We start from the raw sequence: 22,140 nt of genomic DNA, 5'->3' as shown, positions 1-22,140 counted from the left end.
CTAGCAATTTGGAATATATGTGTAATGTGCTTGTATTTATATGTATATCTATGCATATGTGAGGGTGGTTTTTTAGTAGAAAAACCTGTAAATCATTACCCTATGGGCAGATTTTCCCACAGAAGCAATTGGCTGCTTAGACCCATGTATTACTATTTGCAGAATGCACAACTCCATTCTCTTAAAAAAAAAAAAAATGGGAGGTTTTAATCACTCTATTGATTTGGAAAGTGATGCATGGTTGGAATGAATGTTGAAAGAAAATTGTTTGGTGCATATATGAGTAAGGAGAAGTTGTTAAATCCTCAACTTGAGGATTGGTCTCAAACATTTGCCTTAGAGATAAATGACATGAATTCTATTCCTGAATCTATAACAGAAAATACCTTGGTCTAATCACTCAGTCACTTAGTCCTCAGTTCAACATAGACAATCCCTACCCTTTCCTTTATTTTTGAGGAAAGTTTGAATTAGTAGTATCTATATAAATATTTAAGTTTTTTGAGAGTCTAAGTCTATAATTTCTGATACTTACAGTATGGCTATTAATATTGTATAAGTAGATCCACTTATATGTGGAATCTAAAAACAAAACAAAGAAAACAAAACAAAAGCAGATTCACAGAAACAGAGACCAAAATGATAGCTATCAGAAGGAAAGTATAGGAGGATGGATGAAAAGGGGAAAGGAAATGTAGTCAAGAATATTGTGATAAGTTTACATGGTGATAGACGATTATTAGAATTAGTGGGGTGATCACATCGTAATGTATAAAAATCTCAAATCACTATATTTTAAACCTGAAACCAGTATAACCAATATAAGATTGTATATCAACTATAAAATAAATATATAAATAAATAAAAATAAATAGTAAAACAAAACTGACTCAATAAAAATATTTGAAACTCCAGTATATTGTCTTCTTAAAAAATTTAATCTGGAGTGGGTGATCGAATTATTTAATTCAACTATCAAAATCTCCATGTACTTGAGATACAGTAGTTTGCATAGGCCTTCTGAAAATACTTTTCAAAATAAAACATAAATACTTATTGTCATTCACCCATCATGCATTACGGAGCACTTAAGTTATAGCAGGACGTATATGTGCATAGAAAATGAAGTGGAAAGTCAAATTTTTATGCACTCAGGAAGAGTTGTGGAATATAAATTTGGGGGGGGAGGGAATGAATTTATCAAATTTATAATCTGGATATTGATAATTAAGTGATCTTTAAGGAATTACAATATTTTTGTAGTTTTACTTGAAATTAAGAACGATTTATATGCCAATTATGCAGATCTCTTTTCTTTTTTTATTATTTAAATTACCTCATAAAACAAATTGTTTAGTGGACTCACCAGTGTCAGACTGGGCAAAGTGCAGAGCCAAGCTTTGGCTTTCTCGAACCCATAATAAAGAAATACTTGAGGCACTTAAAAAGAAGATATCCTTTTTTTTTCCTAGACTCAACTATATACAAAACAATAACAGTAGCTACTCTGAAATAGGGCCTTATATTTTATCACTTTCTTAGAAACTTGTGCATATGTAACAAGGATGAGCAAATATACATATTTTTTAAGTATCTGCAATGGATCAAAGTGACTAAAATCGCCTTTTAAAAAAAACCTGCAGCTTAAATTATCTTCTTTACCGTTTAAATATTTCATTTCCAAATGGAAGATAATTCTATTTTTTCTTGCATTTATTTTAACTTTATACTTATAAATAAATCATGTATAACCCCTATATCTAAGTATCACTTTATCTTCATAGGTAAACTACAATTCACAAATTAATAATAAAAAACATATTTCACCGCAAATGTTAGGTAATAACTCTAGCAACTAAATAACAATAATGTCAAAACTAGGAGCATAAAATACAATACAGAGGTTAGGAGTAAGGAATTATTCTAAATCCTAACACAAGTTTAACTCTTTGCCATCCTTAAATGTTTTACAAGTTATTGAGAAATCAATAAGCTCAAATTCAATTGAATTTATTACCCCAGCTTATTTGTTTGCATGGTTTTGTCACTACAAACATTTACTTGATATTCTCATAAACTAACACTTAATAGAAATTTTACAGTAATAAGAACATCAATATAACTTTGCTGGTTATAATTCAGGAATCCTCAGGAATATTCTCATATAAAATATATAAAACTTCCCATATGAAACCAATATATATGTGGTTGTTTCGATTTTAAATAAATAATTGTAATTGAGAAGGAACTGGAAAAGAATTTACATGATGTCTAACTTTTTTTTATGAAAATGAAAAAGAAAATATCAATTCAACCAGCAATTATTGAACACCTACTGTATGTCATGAGGATTATAATCATATTTGAAAATCATCACCCCCTGTCTCTAGTATTTGATATACAAGAGTTTCAAATATTTACTTATACTTCCATCCCATCGCCCCATGCTCTTTTATGTATGTGTCCTATAATATTGTTGTCATCATCACCACCACTGCCACCTCAGATGTATAGCCAAATAGATAACTGTTCTCCCTATTTCTGCTCTTCTCCAATTCAGTCACTCTTAAACACAACAACCCACATTATCCTATTAAACCTAAGTCCGATCATGTCACTCCTCTGCTCAGAACTTTCCAGTAGCTTCCCATACCAGACAGAGTAAATGCCAAAGTCACACCATTACCTCTAAAGTCATGTATGCTACTATCCCCACCATTTCATATCACCTTTCCTGTGCCCTTTGCCTAGAAAGCCCCCCCCCAATTATTTACATATTTCATTCCCAGCAGGTCTTCCTCTCACATTAACAGCTAGACCAAAACTTACACTCTATAAAAATTTTCTATTACTTTCCCCTGCATTATTTTTTTTCTTCTTATCCTTAGCACTTTTTAATATCTAATATGCTATATATTTTAATTCTGTCCTATTTATTATTTATCTCTCCTATTAAAATGAGAGCTCTGTGAAGGCAAGGATTTTGTTGTTGTTGTTGTTGTTGTTGTTTTATTCACTTCTGTATCCCCAGAATTTAGAATAACATTTGGAACATAGTAACCAATAATTCTAGGTTGAAGTAAGAAATAAATAGCATTATTATTACTAATAGTAAATATTTATTTATCTGTTATTCTCTGTCATTACTTTGCCAAGTAAATCCAGATTGCCATTTTTTTCCAATAATTATGTACATTATTATAGCGATACCTAATTTTATTGTTTTTCTTTATTGTGCTATGCAGATATTGCATATTTTACAAACTGAAGGTTTGTCAAAATCGTAAGTCAAGCAAGTCTATTGGTGACATTTTTTTGGATTACTTCATTTCTCTGTGTTAGTTTTTGATAATCCTCACAATATTTTAAACTTTTCCATTATTATTATATTCATTATGGTGATCTGTGATCTTTGATGTTACTATTATAATTGTTTTGGGAAACCAAGAAACTCACTCATATAAGATGGCATACTTAATCTGTGAATGTTGTGTGTGTTCTGACTACTCTACCAGCCAGCTATTCCCCCATCTCTCTTCCTCTGCTTGGGCCTTCCTATTCCCTGAGACACAACAATATTGAAATTAGGCCGCTTACTAACCCTATAATGCCTCTAAGTACTCAGGTGAAAGAAAGAGTTACACTTCTCTCACGTTGGACCAAGGAGTCTCATTATATAAGAAATACATTTTGTAAGGCTATAGCTACTGTAGATAATGATTTCTCTGATGGATCTGCAAAAAATAAATTGAAAACCTTCTTGAAAGGATTCGCCATTCTAGATTCCTTTAAGAACATTTGTAGTTTGTGGGAAGAGGTCAAATTATCCACATTAACAAGAGTTTGAAAGAAATTGAGTCCAGCTCTTATGGATTGACTCCAAGGAGTTCAAGACTTCAGTGGAGGAAGTAACTGTAGATGTTTGTGATAGAAATAGCAAGAGAAATGAATTGCTGCAATCTCATGATAAAATTTGAACAGATAAGGAGTTGCTTCCTATAGATGAACAAAGAAAGTAGTTTCTTGAGATAACATCTACTCCTTGTAGAGATGTTGTGAAGATTGTTGAAATGGTAATAAAAGATTTAGAATATTACATAAACTTAGTTGCTAAAGCAGTGGCAAGGTCTGAGAGAATCAACTCCAATTTTGAAAGAAGTTCTACTGTGGGTAAAATGCTATCAAATAGCATTGCGTGCTAAAGAGAAATGATTCATGAATGGAAGAGTCAATTGATGTGACAAACTCTGTGGTTGTCTTATTTTAAGAAATTGCCACAGCCACCCCAGCCTCAGCAACCACCACCTTGATTAGTCAGCAGTAATCAACATCGAGGCAAGCCCCTCCACCAGCAAAAAGATTACAATGATATGAACATTCAGGTGATAGTTAGCATTGTTTAGCGATGAAATTTTTTTAAAAAAAATTAAAGTATGTGCATCATTTCTAGACATAATACTACTGCACACTTAATAGGCTACAGTATACCTGAAACATAATTTTTATATGCACTGAGAATCCAGAAATTTGTGTGACTAGCTTTATAGCGATAATCACATTATTTTGGTGATTAGAACCAAACCCACAGTATCTTCAAGTATCTTCAAGATATGCTTGTTATGTCCATGTAGTGGGGGAAAATACAAGACCTAAGGCAGAGAGAAATGTTATGATTAGTCCAAAGTCACATCTTTTTATAAATAATTGCTTATCTCATTGTGTTATAGGGAGCTATTTCTGCTTTTACAGAATTTTGTCAGCTCTAAGATTCTCATGATTTTGCCTTCTGACCTTTCATGAATTGGAATGTGCCTAACAATTAAAGGCATGTCAGAGTTAAATTGGAATAGATTTTTTCTTTCCATAGAGTAAGTGATGGTGGTATACCTTCCACAAAAATACAGTTATTAAACTGTATTTAATAACCGTAAAAATACAGTTATTAAAATCTTCTTGCAGGCAATATTCTTTGCTTCATCTCTGAATGCTCTGTACAACATGTAATATAAAATGAACACCAATAAATATTGAATGAGTAAATACGGTTAGCATGTTTCTTCTTTTTGTATTTCCTATCTTCTTCAATACCTTTTTCTGTGAAGTCTCTTAAAGAAGGCTTTTTAAGAGCAAGGAACACGATAACTATAGTCAACATTTCATTCTTAGTGCAATGTGTGTCGGATGGTAGTCGACTAATAACTATGTATGGAATCAATTAACCTTGTCATTCTCAGGGCTGAGCTCTGTTATAAATAACATATACCATACTTGATACTTAAAAAAAAAATGACTTCAATCCTTTGTAAGTCATGGATACACATGGGTTTTGGATTCAAACTATCTGTATTAAAATCCTGGCTTTATCACTTATGGACTATGTGAAGATAGGAAATGCAGTTTATCTCTCTGTACCTCAATAGTGTATGTGAAGCATTAGTACACTTCCTGGTATATAATATAGACACAAGAAACATCAGCTATTAGTTCATATTACTATTACTGGTTGCTTATTGCCTACTTAAGAGCTGAACAATGTATTAAGTGTTCTGGATTCTACAGTTTTTTCTAAGCTGGTTCTGAATCTTAAGTTTAGGAGAATTAGAAATGTCATAAACAGAAAGAAACCATCTCAAAGAGGGTTACTTTCCTCTCTTCTCAGTGAGCAGTAAGCAGGCTACTTTCTTGTAGATCAAATCAAGTTTGCTTTTTCAATATTCCCTTCAGGTTAGTGTGGTTAAAGGTGGGCTCTCTGTAATAGTGCCTATGTTATTTCTCTGTTATATACTTTTAACTTTTGAAAAATTACTGAATCTCTTGGTGCTTCAGTTTCACCATCTCTAAAATGAGGATAATTAATAGTACCTTCCCTCAGATTTCTTGTCAGAATTAAATAAGCTAATTCCTGTAAAGTGCTCAGAATAGTCCCCCTAGTCCATAATGAGTGCTTGGTAAGTACCCAACAGGTCTAGGCCATGGCAGTGCCAGTAAAAGTATATGTGAGTAGTGTCTGGGTTGAATTAATTTCCATATATATCAAGAGTTTTTATATGTGTTTCTGTCATTAAATTTTCCGAATTTTTAACTACAACATAGTTCTAATGGAAAGAGAGATTTTGATAGACTTGGATTAGAATCTGCATTTTATTATTTGCCAGCTACGTAAGCTTGGGAAAGTTATTTAATTTATAGAGGACTTTTGTCCTTTTGAAGAGAATATGTTTACTCTTCAAAATGAAGATAAGTATACCCACCCCAAAATTATTATGAATACTAAATTAGAGTGCATATTAACACACACAACACAATTTCTGGCATGATAGGGGCAAAATATATAGCAAATAATTTTAATAAGATGTCCCCAAATCCTATATTTTTAACTTACATGATGAGTTCATTGCAAGTTTTTGTTTATTAGAACAGATAGTTTGTTCTATCTACCATTAGGGTAAAATCCTATAAGAGAATCAGAAATATAAATGGGCCAAATTACAAAAATAAGTATACTTCCAGATGGCTGATAACATGTGGAATTTTCACTCTCACATGAGGCCGTAGATCCAAGTACTATAAATGGGTTCTGCAAGACGTAGATAATTTCATGGCTGGTAATATTAACGTTTCTTTTTCTTTCTTCTTCTTCTTCTTTTTTTTTTTTTTTTTTTTTGAAGCTTGGTATAATCAAATCTACTGCCACCAACTGATATCCATGGAGTCAGGCAGATTCCTCTTTTCCAGTCAGAGCCCTACACAAGTAGCCAAAATCCATTTGCAGCATTGTTATGGTTTTCATTTTCTTATTTCCTCTATCAGGTCCTTGGAAAGACTTCTTCAATAATTGACCTCGAATTTAAATAAAAACTTAGAAGGTGAGGAGAAAGAAATCTGTAGTCAGCCAAAATATTATATGTTAGAATGAAACCAACACAAAAGAAAGGTTTATAAAGGGAAACTATGAGGGCGGTGCTATTTTGGGAGAGGAAAGCTAAAATGAAAATGAATCAAGAAGAAAGTCTAAGCACTTTATGAGTAGAAGGTAATCCTTTATTTTAGAAGATGCCTGTATTTGTCTGCTAGGACTGCCATAACAAAATACCATAGTCTGGGTAGCTTAAACAACAGAATTTCATTTTCCCACAGTTCTGGCAGATGAAAGTCCAAGAAAAAGTACTAGCGGGGTTGGTTTTTCCTGAGGCCCCCCTCCTTGACTTTAAGACAGTCACTTTCTCACTGTGTCCTCATATGGCCTTTACTCTGTGCTTGTGCATTCCTGGTAACTCTTTGTATTCTTTTAAGGAGATTAGTCGTATTGGATTTAGGTCCCCACTCTTATGGCATCCTTCAATCTTAGTGACCACTTTAAAGGTTCTATTTCCAAATAAGTCCCATATTAGTCAGGGTTTCAACATATGAATTTGGAGTGAAGACAAGTCCATATCAATGTCCATCCCAAATAATAAATGCATTATAGTTGTAGAACACATCAAATAATTCAAGATGTCATTTTTTATAGCATATTATGAAAAACATAAAATTCTGGTATTTAGGGACACTGATTTACTTATTATATATATGATTATATATATATTATTCACTTATATTTGAGTCTGTTGTTTCATTTGTGAAATTAGGAATTCATAGTTACAATTACTCTATTTTTTGTCAGAATTCAATGAGATAATAGAGATAAAGAAAAACATTGCAAAGTGTAAAACACTATACAAAAGTTGGTTATTTTTACTGTTTTCCATTAGTATACTCCACCAACTATAACCTATAGTAATATTCACAATAATTTTTTTTTCTTTCCAAGGCAGACTGAAGGGGAAAAAATTAAACAGAGTAAATCAAAATATAAGAATAAAATAATTTATGGGCAATGAATTTCAAAGGACAGAAGAATTAAAACTTTCTTTTGAAAACAAAGTTAATTGTTAGGGGAAAATCTTAATGTGAAGTTCTGTTTAGTTACTTTTATGAAAATATAAATTTATATAAGCTTAATGAGCATAATACTTATGACAAAATAATAAAGAAAACTGCATAATTTTGATAAAGTCTTATGTATAAGTGGTCACTCTAACTTATTTTCTTTGACACAGTAACCTTTCTTTGATACAGAAGCACATGAGGCACTTAGTAACATACACTTTCATTACTAGCTGTATTATCAGGTAAGATTCAATAACAGTATACACTGAAAAAGTATCATATTACTTCTCCCTTTCTGGAAGATAGGGAAGGACAAACACTGGTAGCATGTGATATAGGTAGGAACCTGGGCAATCAAAGTGTGCTGTTTTGACTGCAGTAAATCTAGATTATTTTTCACAGGATCTAGCAATAAGACAAGTTATTTTGGGGCACTGGTGACAATATGTATATCACTACTTCTTATTCTGCCAAAGCTGGCATTGAGCAGAGCCCTTGGGAGTTTCACATAGCAAGAATGGAAAGGATGGGGGATCAGGGACAACATTTAAAATTGACTTTCATTCTGCTTCAAGTCAATGAGAATGATGTAACCCTGCTTGTAGACAACTCTCTGTGGAACAATTCCAAAAAAATATGTTCTATACCAATCCTTAATGTTAGTATGTCTGTATTAAATGAAGTCTCTGCAATGTATTTCATAACAAATTGAACTTTTATAGAAAATGAAGGTATTGCTTCATTAGAGTATGGTCAATTTAAATGTAATTATTCTAAGATAGAGTCATTTGGGGGAAAGAAAGGGGGTTTAGTGTTTTTCCTGCTTATTTTTTCTTTAAGGTATCTGGTGATTTTATTAATGTAAAGCAAAATGTATTTATAAAATATCTTTTCCAGCCTATCAAATGTGGGGACTCTTAGCCACTCCATTTCCTACTTCCCTCTATTTATCATTTCCCTTCTTTTGTGAAATTTCAAAACTAGACCCTCTCCTGCTTTCTTGACCTGTCCCTTATGTTCATCCATCTTGGCTGATAACATTTACTCTTGGTCAGACACGAGGCTAAAGGTAGGAAATTACTTTGAACAAAACATATGCTAGTATAGAATCCCATCTTGGTGAATTCAAAAAGGCTTCTTGATGGAGATGGCATCCAAGGTAAGCCCCAAAGAATAAACAAGGATTAACCAGGTAGGAATGGGGCAGGACATTGTAGCATATGCAAAGGCCCTAAGACAGAAAGGACAGGTTGCAGTTGGGACACTGGTAACTTTACATGGTTTAAGAGTAGAGTTAATAGGTGAAGAAACATTATAAATGAAGTAAACTCATGAAAGGATTTAGGCATGAAGAAAAGGAGCCCAAAATTTGTTTGGAGGACAGCAGAAACCATTTAAAGATTTAAATCTGGGGAGTAACATATTCCAATTTATACCTTATGAGATACCTCTAGCAAAATATAGAGAATGGTTTGAGTAGGGTAATTTTAGAGAAAAATAAAGAACACTGATTTTTATTATGTGACGCTATTGCTAAATACACTTTGGTGTGATACTATAGTCTTTAAAAACCTGAAATCTAGATCATTTAAATAGAGCATAATGATTTTACACACACACACACACACACACACACACACACACACACACACATTCTGTTCTGAAAGACTATTCTATTCAAAATTGGCAAGTACAAAGTCACAGCAAACAAAAATCTTGTCATAGGCTATCCTTGCTCCTTGTCTATGATTTGTGTGATTGAGACAATAACAGGCAGACAAATCCTTTCCCTTCATATGGGATTATGCAGTTTTATCAGAGCAAAAATGATTACAGAACAAATTTATTTTCTTCCCAGAGTTTTATATGCTAATCAAAATATCTAACTGAAGGAAGATGCATTCATTTAGAAAGTATTCTTTGGTGTCTATATAGTTATCAAGAAAAAAAAGGTCATTGAAAAACAGAGCTTCTATTTTGAAATTAAATTTTACTCTAGTTCAAAACCTTCCTAAACAAGTAAATTTGAATATGAGATTAACTAATATTGCTAACTGCTATGAATCTCTATTTTTACATGATCAAACAAAAGACAACAAAGAACTGGAAATGCTGTGTTTGAAACAAAAACTATAGCTTATTATCAATGAAAAGTTTAGAGTCCCCTCAAAAAATTAAGTTACTCAAAATAGTCCCTTCAAAAGTACAAATGAGAGATGGCATTATTTAAAGAAGTCAGAGAGAATACTTGGAGTTAGTTTTTAACTATTGCTTTATTACTGAACCAAGTAATTTGAAATTAAAAAGAATTTTGCCATTAGCTGGAATATTTGCATAAAATATGTCTTCATCCTAGCAACAATATCATTGATACTTTTTTCAGGCTAGTACTTAATAAAATAATATTTAATGTTATATTAATTTACTTTATTAATTTTCATATTAATAAATTTCAAGTTATCATTATTAAATTTTCTCAATTGTATTTTGAAACAGTTCACTCATTTTAAAAGAAAAATAAATACAAGAATTATATTTTTACTTATATAATTTTAAAAATTTGTTTACACTTAATATTTCAAAGTAGGCAGCTAAATTTTATATTCGAATTGTGTTAAATGCTTAGTGTCAGTAACTTTATTTTATGGATCATGAATTTTTATTTTGCAAAAATAGATATTGAAATACTGCTATTGACATGTTGCTCTGGCATCGCTTTCATTAGCAAAAAGGTTAACTTCTGTTTTCATACATCAATGGTGGTGGGTTGAACATAAATAATGGTGATTGGAGAGAAAGAATAATGAAAGAGTGAGGCGGAGTCAACAAGACTTGGCAATTTGGGGATTATGGATGATGTATATGGAAGAAGGGGAAAAAAAAGATACTCGGCCTTCTTGCGTTGATTTTGAATAAGTGTATTTATGCATATTATCATTCACATAGAGAGGGAACATGAGAGAAAAGGAGGAAAGCTGAGAAGAGAGGGAGATTAATCAGAACAAGTAAGAAGACAAATAACAAATAGCATCACTTCTGAAAATAGTACAATTTCAATAGCTTAGTTCAGAAAATTCACACCCCTTCCGCCTGCCATATCTATACTGTTTTGCAAGCTTTATACACCAAATACACTGTGATCGATTTGGTTCCTCTTCTAGGGTAGCAGAGTCAAGTTGATGACATGTTAAAGAAAGCAGATAATGAATAACAAGCATCAGGAGATTCACCACAGGATTCTCTTTAGTTCCTTAAACCAGAGCTGCTTTGAATTCGGGTAGAGTCAATGCCCCTATGGTTTATTGCCACTAAGTAAGGTTAAGACTAGTAATTTCTAATCTTACAGTTAAGAATGCAGTATATGTATATGTGTGCACTTGCATCCCTAGGATGGGAATATGTAGAATATATTCCCAGAAAGATGATTCTCTGCAATGATTAATTTCCATAATATGGTTAGAATATTCTTTCGGTTATATTATTGATTTAATTGCCTGTAATATGTGGTCATTGACCCTAATCACTTTTACTTGGAAGTTAGAGTACTTTATTAAAAAATAATCAGAACATAGTTTATGAACACTACTAATTGCAAACTGCTTATATTTTACACTACTAAATTTGAAAGTTTTGATAAGATGGGTCAATTCTAATAGCATCAGAGTAGACCATGAAGCTACTCTATGTTAAAGAGACTATATTCAGCATTATATTTTACTTTTTAGCTCATGAGCATTTTAAATTATGACTTTTTTTTTTTTGCCTCTCCTGTATTTACTGCATCTTTAGAAACTCATGTTATACTTAATGTGAAAAGAATATTGTATGTGCTTTCTTCCTTTCTATACCACGTTTGAAAATTCTAAGGAGAGGGCTTTAAGTTTTAATTCTCTAACTGTATAAAAGGCAGGAAAGCATTAAGTAGCTTACTGAAAAGTTGAGATGCGCTATAATTTTGTTTTCTGTGATTTGAGTTGAGAAGAACCATAAACAAGCCCGTGTTTGGCATTGATCAAACAACTGTCTTGGCACCCGAGTGCCACTCTGATAGCTTATTTTTCCCATGTTTAAGACTCTGAATTTTCAAAAATTTTTTTTTTTAAGTATTAGGACATCTCAAGGTCCTACTATGAACAAGCAATGCAGGAGTTTTCTTTTGAATTTTATTTCAGAAATTTCTACTACAGGACCACTTGGCATGGGAAGCACCACCACCAGTACCACCCTTCGGACCACAACTGGGAGTGCAGGCAGGAGTACCACTCCATCAGTGTCAGGAAGAAAAAACTGGAGTACTAGCACCCCGTCTCCAGCTGTTGAAGTGCTTGATGATATTACCACACACCTTCCATCAGCATCATCCCAAATCCCAGCTATGGAAGAGAGCTGTGAGGCTGTGGAAGCCCGAGAAATCATGTGGTTTAAGACCCGTCAAGGACAGATGGCAAAACAGCCATGCCCCACAGGAACTATAGGTAAATATGTCCTACAGAGCTAAGCTAAATGTGTATCATTGCTTTGGTTTGCTTTTCTAGTATCTTTCTTTTTTTTTTTTCTTCACATTTGATTAAATTCTGAACCCAGCTAAGTCACAATTTAAAGCAATGTATTATCAGAGTTTGAAAATGCATTCTAAAGAAGTCATGGTGAGAATTTGATGGGAATACGTATGAGTTCAGTACTTTTTACCAATGGCGTGTAGTCTCTAAGTGGAATTACAGTTAGGCTGTAGATGTCTTGGCTACTCCTGAGAACCAGCTCTTCTGTGCAGCAGCCCAGAGAGAATCACTGGATGGATGGGGGCCAGCACTCATGCTTGTCACCAGCCTTAGATGTTGATTGCAGAAAATGAGGCTAAGGATTTCCATGTTAGTAGACAAACATTCTTTTTTCCAGTCATAGTAGCTGTCCTTTAATAGTCAAAGGCTCCTATGTGAATAATTGTCCAGGATCATACAGGCAGATGCCAGTATCCTACCTACTCAGCATCCACTAGGGAGAACAATCCTGCATTGTTTTCACTAAGGGAGAGTTAAGAACTAAACAGCTCTTTGCCCCTCCTTTTTTACAGATATGATTCATAATATCCCCAAGTGGTAACCATATTATTATGTACAATTTTTAAACCAGAAATCTTTTGATTTTTTATTGTTACATACATTGATTTTCATAAAACTTTACCTAATACAATGAATAACATCTACATTATTACATAAAATATGTGAATAAACAAATACAGAATAGACGTTATTATGCTGTTATCCTTAGGGACTCTTTCTTCGGGTGTTATTGATTTAGTTACTCTAAGGAAGCAGGTTTCTCTTAGAAAATTTCCAATGTAGGTTTGTCATTCTGAAATCCATGATATATAAAGTGATGAGAAGACCTGAGGTGTGGTGGTTTTTGCAAAAGTGCACATTTAATTTTTTTTTCAATAGTGTTTGAAACTATTCCGAAATCTACCTTCCTTTTGTGAAGGGGGACAATGTTTCGTTCTAAAATTTTCCGTGGTAATGGAATCAGAAAACTATTTGAAACCTTCAGTGTTTAGCACTGTCACCTGAGTGCTGGGCCTCAGTTCCTTTCTCATTGAGATAATTACAGCCCCCCTCCTTTAGACATTTGTTGTGAAGGCTAGTGAAATACTTTATTTGAAAGCACTTTTTAAACTACAAAGCATTCAGAAATAAGTCGTTATTGTTCTTGAAAACTGGGAAGAGATTTAAAGGAAACCTTCTGAAACCCTCCCGTGTGACTGTCCATATGCTTCAGTCTTATTTTTACCTTTCTCTGTCTCCTCTGCTGTGCTACTGTTGGAGCCTACAGTCTCCCACTTAAATTATTGTGATAGCTTCCTCACAACCTCTGCATGGCTCCCCCAAATTCGTCCTCCACGATGCTTCCACAGTTATTTTTCTAAAACCTTAATCAGCTCATTTCTCTCATCCGCTTAATGTTTTTCATTGATTTTCCAGCACGCACACGTGACAGACAAGGAAGTTCATGATCTGGTTTTGCCTACATTTCCAATTCCATTAAAAACACCCCTATTCAGTAGACCTCAGTTCAAACACTCGAAGTTTCCCAAAGACAGCATATGTTTCCTCCACCTAGAATGTCCTTCCCCACATTGTTTTCTTGAAAAACCTGCAAACTGATTGCTTTACAACTCAGTTGCTACCTTGTTTCTGAAAACTTCAAGCAATAAGCTCCATCAAGACAGGTACTATGTCTATTTAATTCATGAAATTATTCCCTATACCTGGCATAGTTGCTAGCAAGTGCTTTAAAAATATTAGATGTTTTTTTTTGTTTGTTTTTGTATTATGTTTCTCCATAGCCAGTTGTTTCCCAGGTACTATACATGGTGTTTTAATAGACATTATCTCTTTTTAATGATCTAATTTTTGCCTTTGCTCGTATTTAAAACATAACGTAGATATATAGTCTTTGTAAGAAAGATGATTTGAATATATGAAACAGGCCTCTTTCTCTCATTATTTTAGGAGTATCAACTTATCTATGCCTGGCTCCTGATGGAATCTGGGATCCCCAGGGTCCAGATCTTAGCAACTGTTCTTCTCCTTGGGTCAACCATATAACACAAAAGGTAAATCATGTGACTGACAAGAAAGGCTTTGCTAAACTTAGATCCTCTGTTGCTGATTATAACTGCTATAAACAAGAGTCAAAAAAAAAAAATTTAAAAACTAATATGGAACAATTCTCCCATATTAATTTAATTTAAGATTTAATGACAACCTTTAAGATGCTATGACCTAATTCTGGAATTTGTTATTCTTTAAGGGCAAATCCATGAACTTCTAGGCCAGGTAATATCGCTTATAATATTTTCATTAATAGTAATGGTTATATGGTGTTGTGAACTACAGATATGAAGGTCTAAGAGATATATAAAGCAAGCAAAAGCTTTTAGCATACACACATATGGATTTTCCTGTGGAAATAATACTTATAATTTTTAAAAGTCTACCTTTAGAATCATAAGCCATTTGATAAATGTTCTGTGACCTAATCATTTATCAGTATTAAAAGTCTGCACATGTGTGACAGAATCTTGCAGACTCAAATTTGCAGGGCTTATTTGGTTGCAATATGTTGAACATTTTTATTATTAATGCACTGTGGGGCTTTGAATTGATTTCATTACAAACAGAGACCAGATGTGCATTTATGCCAAAAGGGCTATGGGATGAATCCTTATTATAGCAATTTATGTGGATTTATGCACTCCTAAAATGGAGAGTCCTTCTATGGCACATTAGCTATGCTAAGGAATTTCTGAAAGAGATTTTTCCTGAGAAATATTCAAATGATGGCCTTACTAAAAGCCTGTCTCTGCCATTTGCTCTTTTCTCTATTTGTTTTTAACCAAGCTGATCCTCAATAATATACTGTATAATAATCCATAAATATATACCCAGTAGATCATCTAGCAGATGAGCCATAACTATCTATTTATCCTAAATCATGGAAGAACAGTGGTTATATTGACTCTAGTTTCCCTCTTACATATGCATTCCCATACTTGTTACTATTCATAATGATGCTTCTCCAATTTTAGCACTGTTCCTGCCACTGTTTTTATGTCCTTTTATTTTATTACAATGTAGCTCAGAACCCAGGGCGAATAAGTCTTGCTGAATGTTATCAGATTGAGACTAGAAGCATATCTCCTTACATTAGCAACTTTCAAAAAATATTCCCTACGTAATATAGCCCAGGGATTAATATTAATTCAGTAATAATCTACATAGAAAGTTGAGTAGTTTTCAAGATGATTCCTGAATATAGTTGGACTATCTCATTGCAGAAATCCCTGGGTGACTTTAACTGACAATGATGCTTATTTCTTTTCTTTCCTCTGCGGGACCTGTTAATCTTATGACAAAAGAGATAATTCCTTGCAAAGACCAGACAGCTGTTGTTGCCCATTTGATTTATAGATGGGATGCTTTGGTTTTAGAACAAATATGTTCTGTTCTTTCAGAACATTTGGTTCATCCTGTAGAGTGTACAAAATTATGTTATAATGATATTAAGATTATGGAATTTAGGCAATTGGAATTTATAATAAATACCTTAGCTTTATTACTTATAAATTTATAAAATCTTCGAAGTGTAACAGGAGGCTTCGGAGCACAACAAATTGGCTTCTGTAACTAACCCGAGGTTAGTGTTAGAGCTGACATTTTAGCTGGGTCTGCCTTTAGCAGGACATCATGTTTAGCCACAATGCTGAATAAACTATGACTTGATTATGATTACCTTTATAGTACATTGTCACTGACCTAGTGTCTCTACCCTTTTACCTAGTGTGTCTCTCATACCTCCAAATATTTATGCTTTTCATTGAATATAAATAGTAGTTGAACACGTTTCTTTATGACAAAACTCCAAAATATTAAAACTATTAATATTTAATACTTTTAAATATTAACATTGTAAACCTCCAAGAGAGAATTAGTATACAGTGTTCAGAGTTGTTTGTCCATATTTTCTCTCCTTCTTCTCCAAACCATCTTCCTCTGAATTCATACCTTTGCTCATTTCCTCCCTCAGTGCCAGAGTCCCAACAACAAATAGATGGGACATTGAAAGAGGGTTTGTTTGCAGTGGTGTTGGGTGAGCAGATCTGATCTGCAAGGGATTCATCGAGAACCCAGAGTTAGTAACAGGAATGGAGCTGTTCCTCACCCCAGGCATATGGTTGCTAGATCCAAGGAGCGATGAAAAACTGGAAGCAGAGTGTCCTAGAAAGGGAAGATGACCTATAGCTCAGAGACACAGCCTAGCCTCAGGCAATTTTTGAGAAAGAGATTTAGGGGAATAAATATTTTGATCTCACTCTCCCGCCTTCTTCTTCACCTGCCCAACCTCCCCATTGGCCAAACCCAAACAGAAGCCAAGAAAGATGAGTGCTCTTAATAATGGTCATGTGACTCTACCTTCTAAGTCAGAGGGCAAGATGGAGGAGGATGGAAAATGGCCTTGAACCTGCCAGTGGAAAGTACCCAACATAGTTCTCAGCTCTTTCCTCCTCTTTTCTCACTCCTCCTACCTTTCCCATCACCCTATCCTTTCTCTCTTCATTGCCTCTTTCCTTCCTCCTTTCTTTTCCTTGTCCCATCTCCTTTCTTCTTCTTTTACCTCCCCGCTTCTAATATAATAGATTTTTTAATGCCATGTAGAAAAATCAAAGTAAAATAGATATCTTTTAATCATTCATTTTTTCCCTCCTTTCCTCCATTATAGTTCTATGAAATTCAGACTTATATAAGGGGATACTTTTTACCTTCAGTGAAGGCATTGATGAGAAAATAAAAGAGAGGGTGATTCTCTTATTTAAACAGTGTGTTCAGTTTCCCCTCCCCAAGGGTTTGTGGGTGAGTATACCCTGGAGTGTGAGGCAACTCCTCTGTGGCTTTATAGTGTTACTGGGGGATTCCTGAGGACTTTAAACCTCTGGATCACAGTCCACATCTATACCATGGGAGGATCATTCATTTCATTATTGATACAATTTACTCACTATATGTCAGGCATTGTAGACAGCAAGTATATACAAATAAATGGACAAGATGCTTACTTCAGTTGGAAAGAACAAACTTTGTATTTTCATTTTTGTTAAGAAATAAATGAGCTGTGCTCTTTCCCCTGCAATCAGACCAAGAGGGGGGAAACAGTCAAAGAATCTTGATGGTTTCTGACTCACAAATGAATTCAGGCCACTTATATACTTGTAAAATTATAGATTAAATTTTGTGTGGTAATAGACAATGTATTACATTTTATTAACTTTAAAGTTAGAATATCATGAAGAAATTTATTACAAACTATCCAGAATGTTTTAATGATGAGATTAAATAAAAAACAAAAGGGAAAGGCAAAAGTTATACACAAAGAGACCTTTACCCTAGCAACAATAGAAGGTGAGAAGGGCAGGAAGAGAGAGGGAGAGAGAAAGATTTATAGGTAGGTGGGTGGGTGGATGGATGGATGGATGGATAAATAGATGGAAGGAAAAGTAGGTACAAAAATAAATGGATGGATAGAAAAATAGGTAGATCTGTCTTCAGACTGATGTTTTAAATTTTTTTTTTTTTTCAGTTTTTACTGAAAGCCAAGTGATCAGTTCAGAGCTCTGCCTTCTCAAACATATATGGCAAAAATATCCTGTTTTCTCACCTTTTTAAATGACTAGCTTAGATTCAAATTTTCAAAAACTTGTTTATATTTATATCTCAGAAAACTTTAAAGAGTTTATTGCACCTTATAATCTCTCCAGTCGTTTTTTGATTAAAAAATCTGTGAGATTACAGTTTTAAATAGCTTCCGTATTTATTTACATTTAAAGTGAGATGTGCTTTCTGCTTCATTACCTGGTCCAACTATTATTTGAAAAAGAAATGCTGAATTGTTCCAGGGAAATAGTCTGTTTGTACACGTGCTACAAGATTTTTGAGATAAGTAGGGTTCTTCTCTCCTTTTTACAAGAAGGATATAGAAACCTAGAAAATATTGTAACTATTTTATAATGTTATATAAGCCAGTTATTTGCCCGGGAAAACTAGTTTGAATTCTGTCACCTATATTTTAATTTCTCATTTTTTAAATCTCCATAGATATAAGATGAAATGAAAGTAAATTGTTTCTTGATTTATTGGAGATTGATGGAGGTTCCAAGACTTTAGACTTATTTAGCCTACTTTAAATTGTAAGATAGAAGCATTTAATTGTTTACATACCTACTTGACTAAAATTTATAGCAAAATAGAGAGATCTTTCAATGAAATACTAGTCATATACTCAAACACTCTGGGTAACAACTTTGTGACTTGTCTTGGCACCTGATTAATGTTTGATGTAATAAATCTCATAAAATGTTAAGCTTACTTTAGAGAAAATTGTTTTTACTGTTTCAAAATTTGAAATGTAAATAGTATCCATCTCTGTCATAATTATCATCCTTAACTAATGCTGCAGGATTTCTCCCTCACCTATTCAAGTTCTAGATATAATCTCACCATTTCAATACAGACATTAATTTACTAATCCTCAGAAAACTCAAGATTTCTCAGTATGCATGTGCTTATTTCTAAGAAATAATTTTAGTAGAATTTAGTAAAAGAAATGTTAGAACTAGACATTTTAATGAAGTCTGTAAGCTAGGATATGTGGAATAACTTTATTTGTCTTGCTTCTTTGCATAGGAGATACGGCAGATTAAAAGTTTGTGTATATATTTACATGGAAATAAAGTAATTGCTGTTCATATGGTGAGAGAAATAAATAGAGTTATCAGAAAGATAGTAGAGTAGTAGCTTCTGGATGCCACTATAAAGAATATGGTCAGTGAAGACCTGGTCTGGAAAAGCATCCTTTAACTGAGCCATCAATACTGAGGTCACAGCGACTATGGGAGAATCCAGTTAAGGGCACCACCAATGAGTCATGTAAACAAGAAACTTGGGCATTACTCTCAGTGCCTTCTTTTCCTTCCTCTCCCACATCCAGACATTAGTCCTATTTGTGTATCTGTGAATCTCTAAGTGAGGCCACTTTTTACTTTGTTCCACTGCTGCTATCCTAATCCACAACAGTTTCTACTGATGTGGCTTCACAACAGGTTTCCTTTCATTCACTCCTGAACCCTCTAATTCATTCTCCTGACTTTGGTTTCAAATCAATAAGACCACTCGTGTTTAGATACTTCAGTCCCTTCTCTTGCTCTTAGCACAATTCCCAAAATCTTCCACATGACATCCAAAGGGGGACTACTTAATCTGCTCCTTGCTCAGCTCTCTAGCTGTCTAAACCCCAGTTACAGTGAGTACCCTTTGTGCAGTTTCCCTAAAACTCCATGACCCTCCCCCCTAAACGTGGTTCTCTCTGCCTGGCCCCCAACCCTCATCCCAACCCTATTCCTTCTTTTCCATTTCATCTCAGATTAAACATTCTTCCTTAGAGAAGCAGTTCCTAAATTATTTTCTAACTTCATATGCCAGGTTGAAATGCCCTTAATGACTCTATTTTAAGTTGTAATAGTAAAAGATATCCCAACTTATTACCCAGAGCTATCAAATGTGCTCATGTGATCATGAGGTATTAGCTTTTATCTCTTTGAACATCTTTGGAGTTTTGACATTTTGAAATATTCTTATAGAATATACTTTAATATACTGAAAGATCAGCATATAGTTTCAGAAAACGAAAATTCTAAAAAGAGTAATAGTTTGCTACTAGTACATTGGGAGCAAAATCTCTTATTTAGTGGGAAAGAAGATGAAGATCACTTTGAAAGCAGGGATTTTATTTGGGATAAAATTTTCACATAGCTTAGCAGATGGTAAGTATTCATTGTGTACTAAGTACTAAATTAGGCACAATGGAAAATTTGTACTTGCCTCTTAGAACTTATAATATATTTGGGGATTCAAATGCAAACTCATCAACATTCGATTTAGAAACTCACAGAGAAAAATCATAGGTTAAACAGGCTTAACCACCCAAATGGATAATTAAGGTGAGAATAAGTTTTCGAAGTAAGATTTCTCAGGAGAAGCTTAGTAAAAGGCATGAATTTCTAGTCAGGTATTGTAGAAAAAGACGGATTAGCAGGAACACTCAGAGAATGTATTCTAGGTGAAGATGGAGTTTAATAATTTTTTCATGGCTCAAAGATTATAACATATGCAAAAGAATAGTCCACAGAGACCAATAAAATTACTTATTTAAGATCACTTTCCTTCTTAATTCTGTTATCAAAATTGCAGTTGAAATCTGGAGAGACAGCTGCCAACATTGCTCGAGAGTTGGCTGAACAAACAAGAAATCATTTGAATGCTGGAGACATCACCTATTCTGTCCGTGCCATGGATCAGCTGGTCGGCCTCCTTGATGTACAACTCAGGAACTTAACCCCAGGTGGAAAAGACAGTGCTGCACGCAGTTTGAACAAGGTAAAGACATTGATTTTATATATATACATATATATATAGTTGTAGTAATACCAGCGAGACTTCTTCGGTTAATTTCTCTCTAATAAAATCAAATCATTTTAAAGAGCTGCATTAGATATCTAGTCAATTCACTATTTCATTATAATTATGATCCTATTTGGATTTGAATCCAAAAAATAATAAATAATAATCTCTCCATACAGATTTACAATTCTATTTTCCATAATGTTTACTCTATTTGGTATGCTAAATTCTGACAGGATTAAAATGGATAATGTAATTTATTTTGTTTCTTTTTTTCAGCTTTTATATTAAAATAATTAATAAAATGTGTAATTGATAGGTAGAAATTTAGAAAATAGCAACAATGGAAAAAATATTAGCATCCATCATAGATATTTTAAAATAAATAATTTAATCTAATTAATATTACATTTAAAAACATGTTGCCAATAACTAGGTTTTAATATTTATTGCTTTTGATATTTAAGTTACTCAGATTTTCCATTACTACCTTTAAAACTTAAAAGATTTCAATGTATTTCAGGAAATTTGAATTGTAAATAATGAAAATAATTATTTTTTAAATTTCAGAAAACATATTTTATGTTTTATGTTTATAAATATAAAAATGTTATATACATATATAAGCAATATATATGCACATTGTATATAACCTATATACTATATAAGCAGTTTATTGATAAATGTAAAATACATTTTGCATATTTTACATATTTATAAAGAATATAATTTATTTATGTAACAAAGTATCACATGGTGATTTAACCTCATGAGAGAAAAGATATTAGAATTGCTACTATCAAATGACATGTGCACCCTGAAAGTTATTGTAGAATTGATCAGTTGTTGAAACTGAATGCTAAGGCTTTGAACATCATGAAAATCTTTACTGAAAAAGCAAGAATTTGGCACTGATAGACTAATAGCCTCTATGGAATTTACTAAATGAGCATTCCCTTTTAGAATGAAAAATGACTGCAGAGTGGTCTTTTAATATGTATATGTTTAGTTATTTTGTGTCCTGTTAGACTAAGACTCTCACTCATCAAGATGAATTTTTTTTTAAATAATAATGGTATGACATAGGAAAGCCTGATATTTTATTTAGCAAATACAGTTTTTCCTATAATTTCACCCTCAGAAAATAGGTTCCGTTTAATCTAATAGATATAAATTACTATTAAAGTTTTATTTTTTTTCCATG

General features: G+C 33.2%; 1 protein-coding gene across 27 annotated transcripts in view; it reads left to right on the top strand.

The window, feature by feature from the left end:
- ADGRL3 (adhesion G protein-coupled receptor L3) overlaps positions 1-22,140 on the top strand; it is a 713,052-nt gene that overhangs the window by 560,419 nt on the left and 130,493 nt on the right. For 25 of the 27 annotated variants that reach the window (XM_036226761.1, XM_036226753.1, XM_036226746.1 and 22 more), the window contains 3 exons: positions 12,102-12,404; positions 14,436-14,539; positions 20,727-20,912. In XM_036226761.1, coding sequence (XP_036082654.1) covers positions 12,102-12,404; positions 14,436-14,539; positions 20,727-20,912 — 593 coding nt within the window. The remainder of the gene's footprint in view (positions 1-12,101; positions 12,405-14,435; positions 14,540-20,726; positions 20,913-22,140) is intronic. The other 2 variants (XM_036226809.1, XM_036226776.1) reach the window with 1 other exon arrangement.

Source organism: Rousettus aegyptiacus, unplaced genomic scaffold (assembly GCF_014176215.1).
Source record: "Rousettus aegyptiacus isolate mRouAeg1 unplaced genomic scaffold, mRouAeg1.p scaffold_m13_p_10, whole genome shotgun sequence".
NCBI lineage: Eukaryota > Metazoa > Chordata > Mammalia > Chiroptera > Pteropodidae > Rousettus > Rousettus aegyptiacus.
Note: the sequence above shows the minus strand (reverse complement) of the source record. Positions and strands in the feature narration are given on the sequence as shown.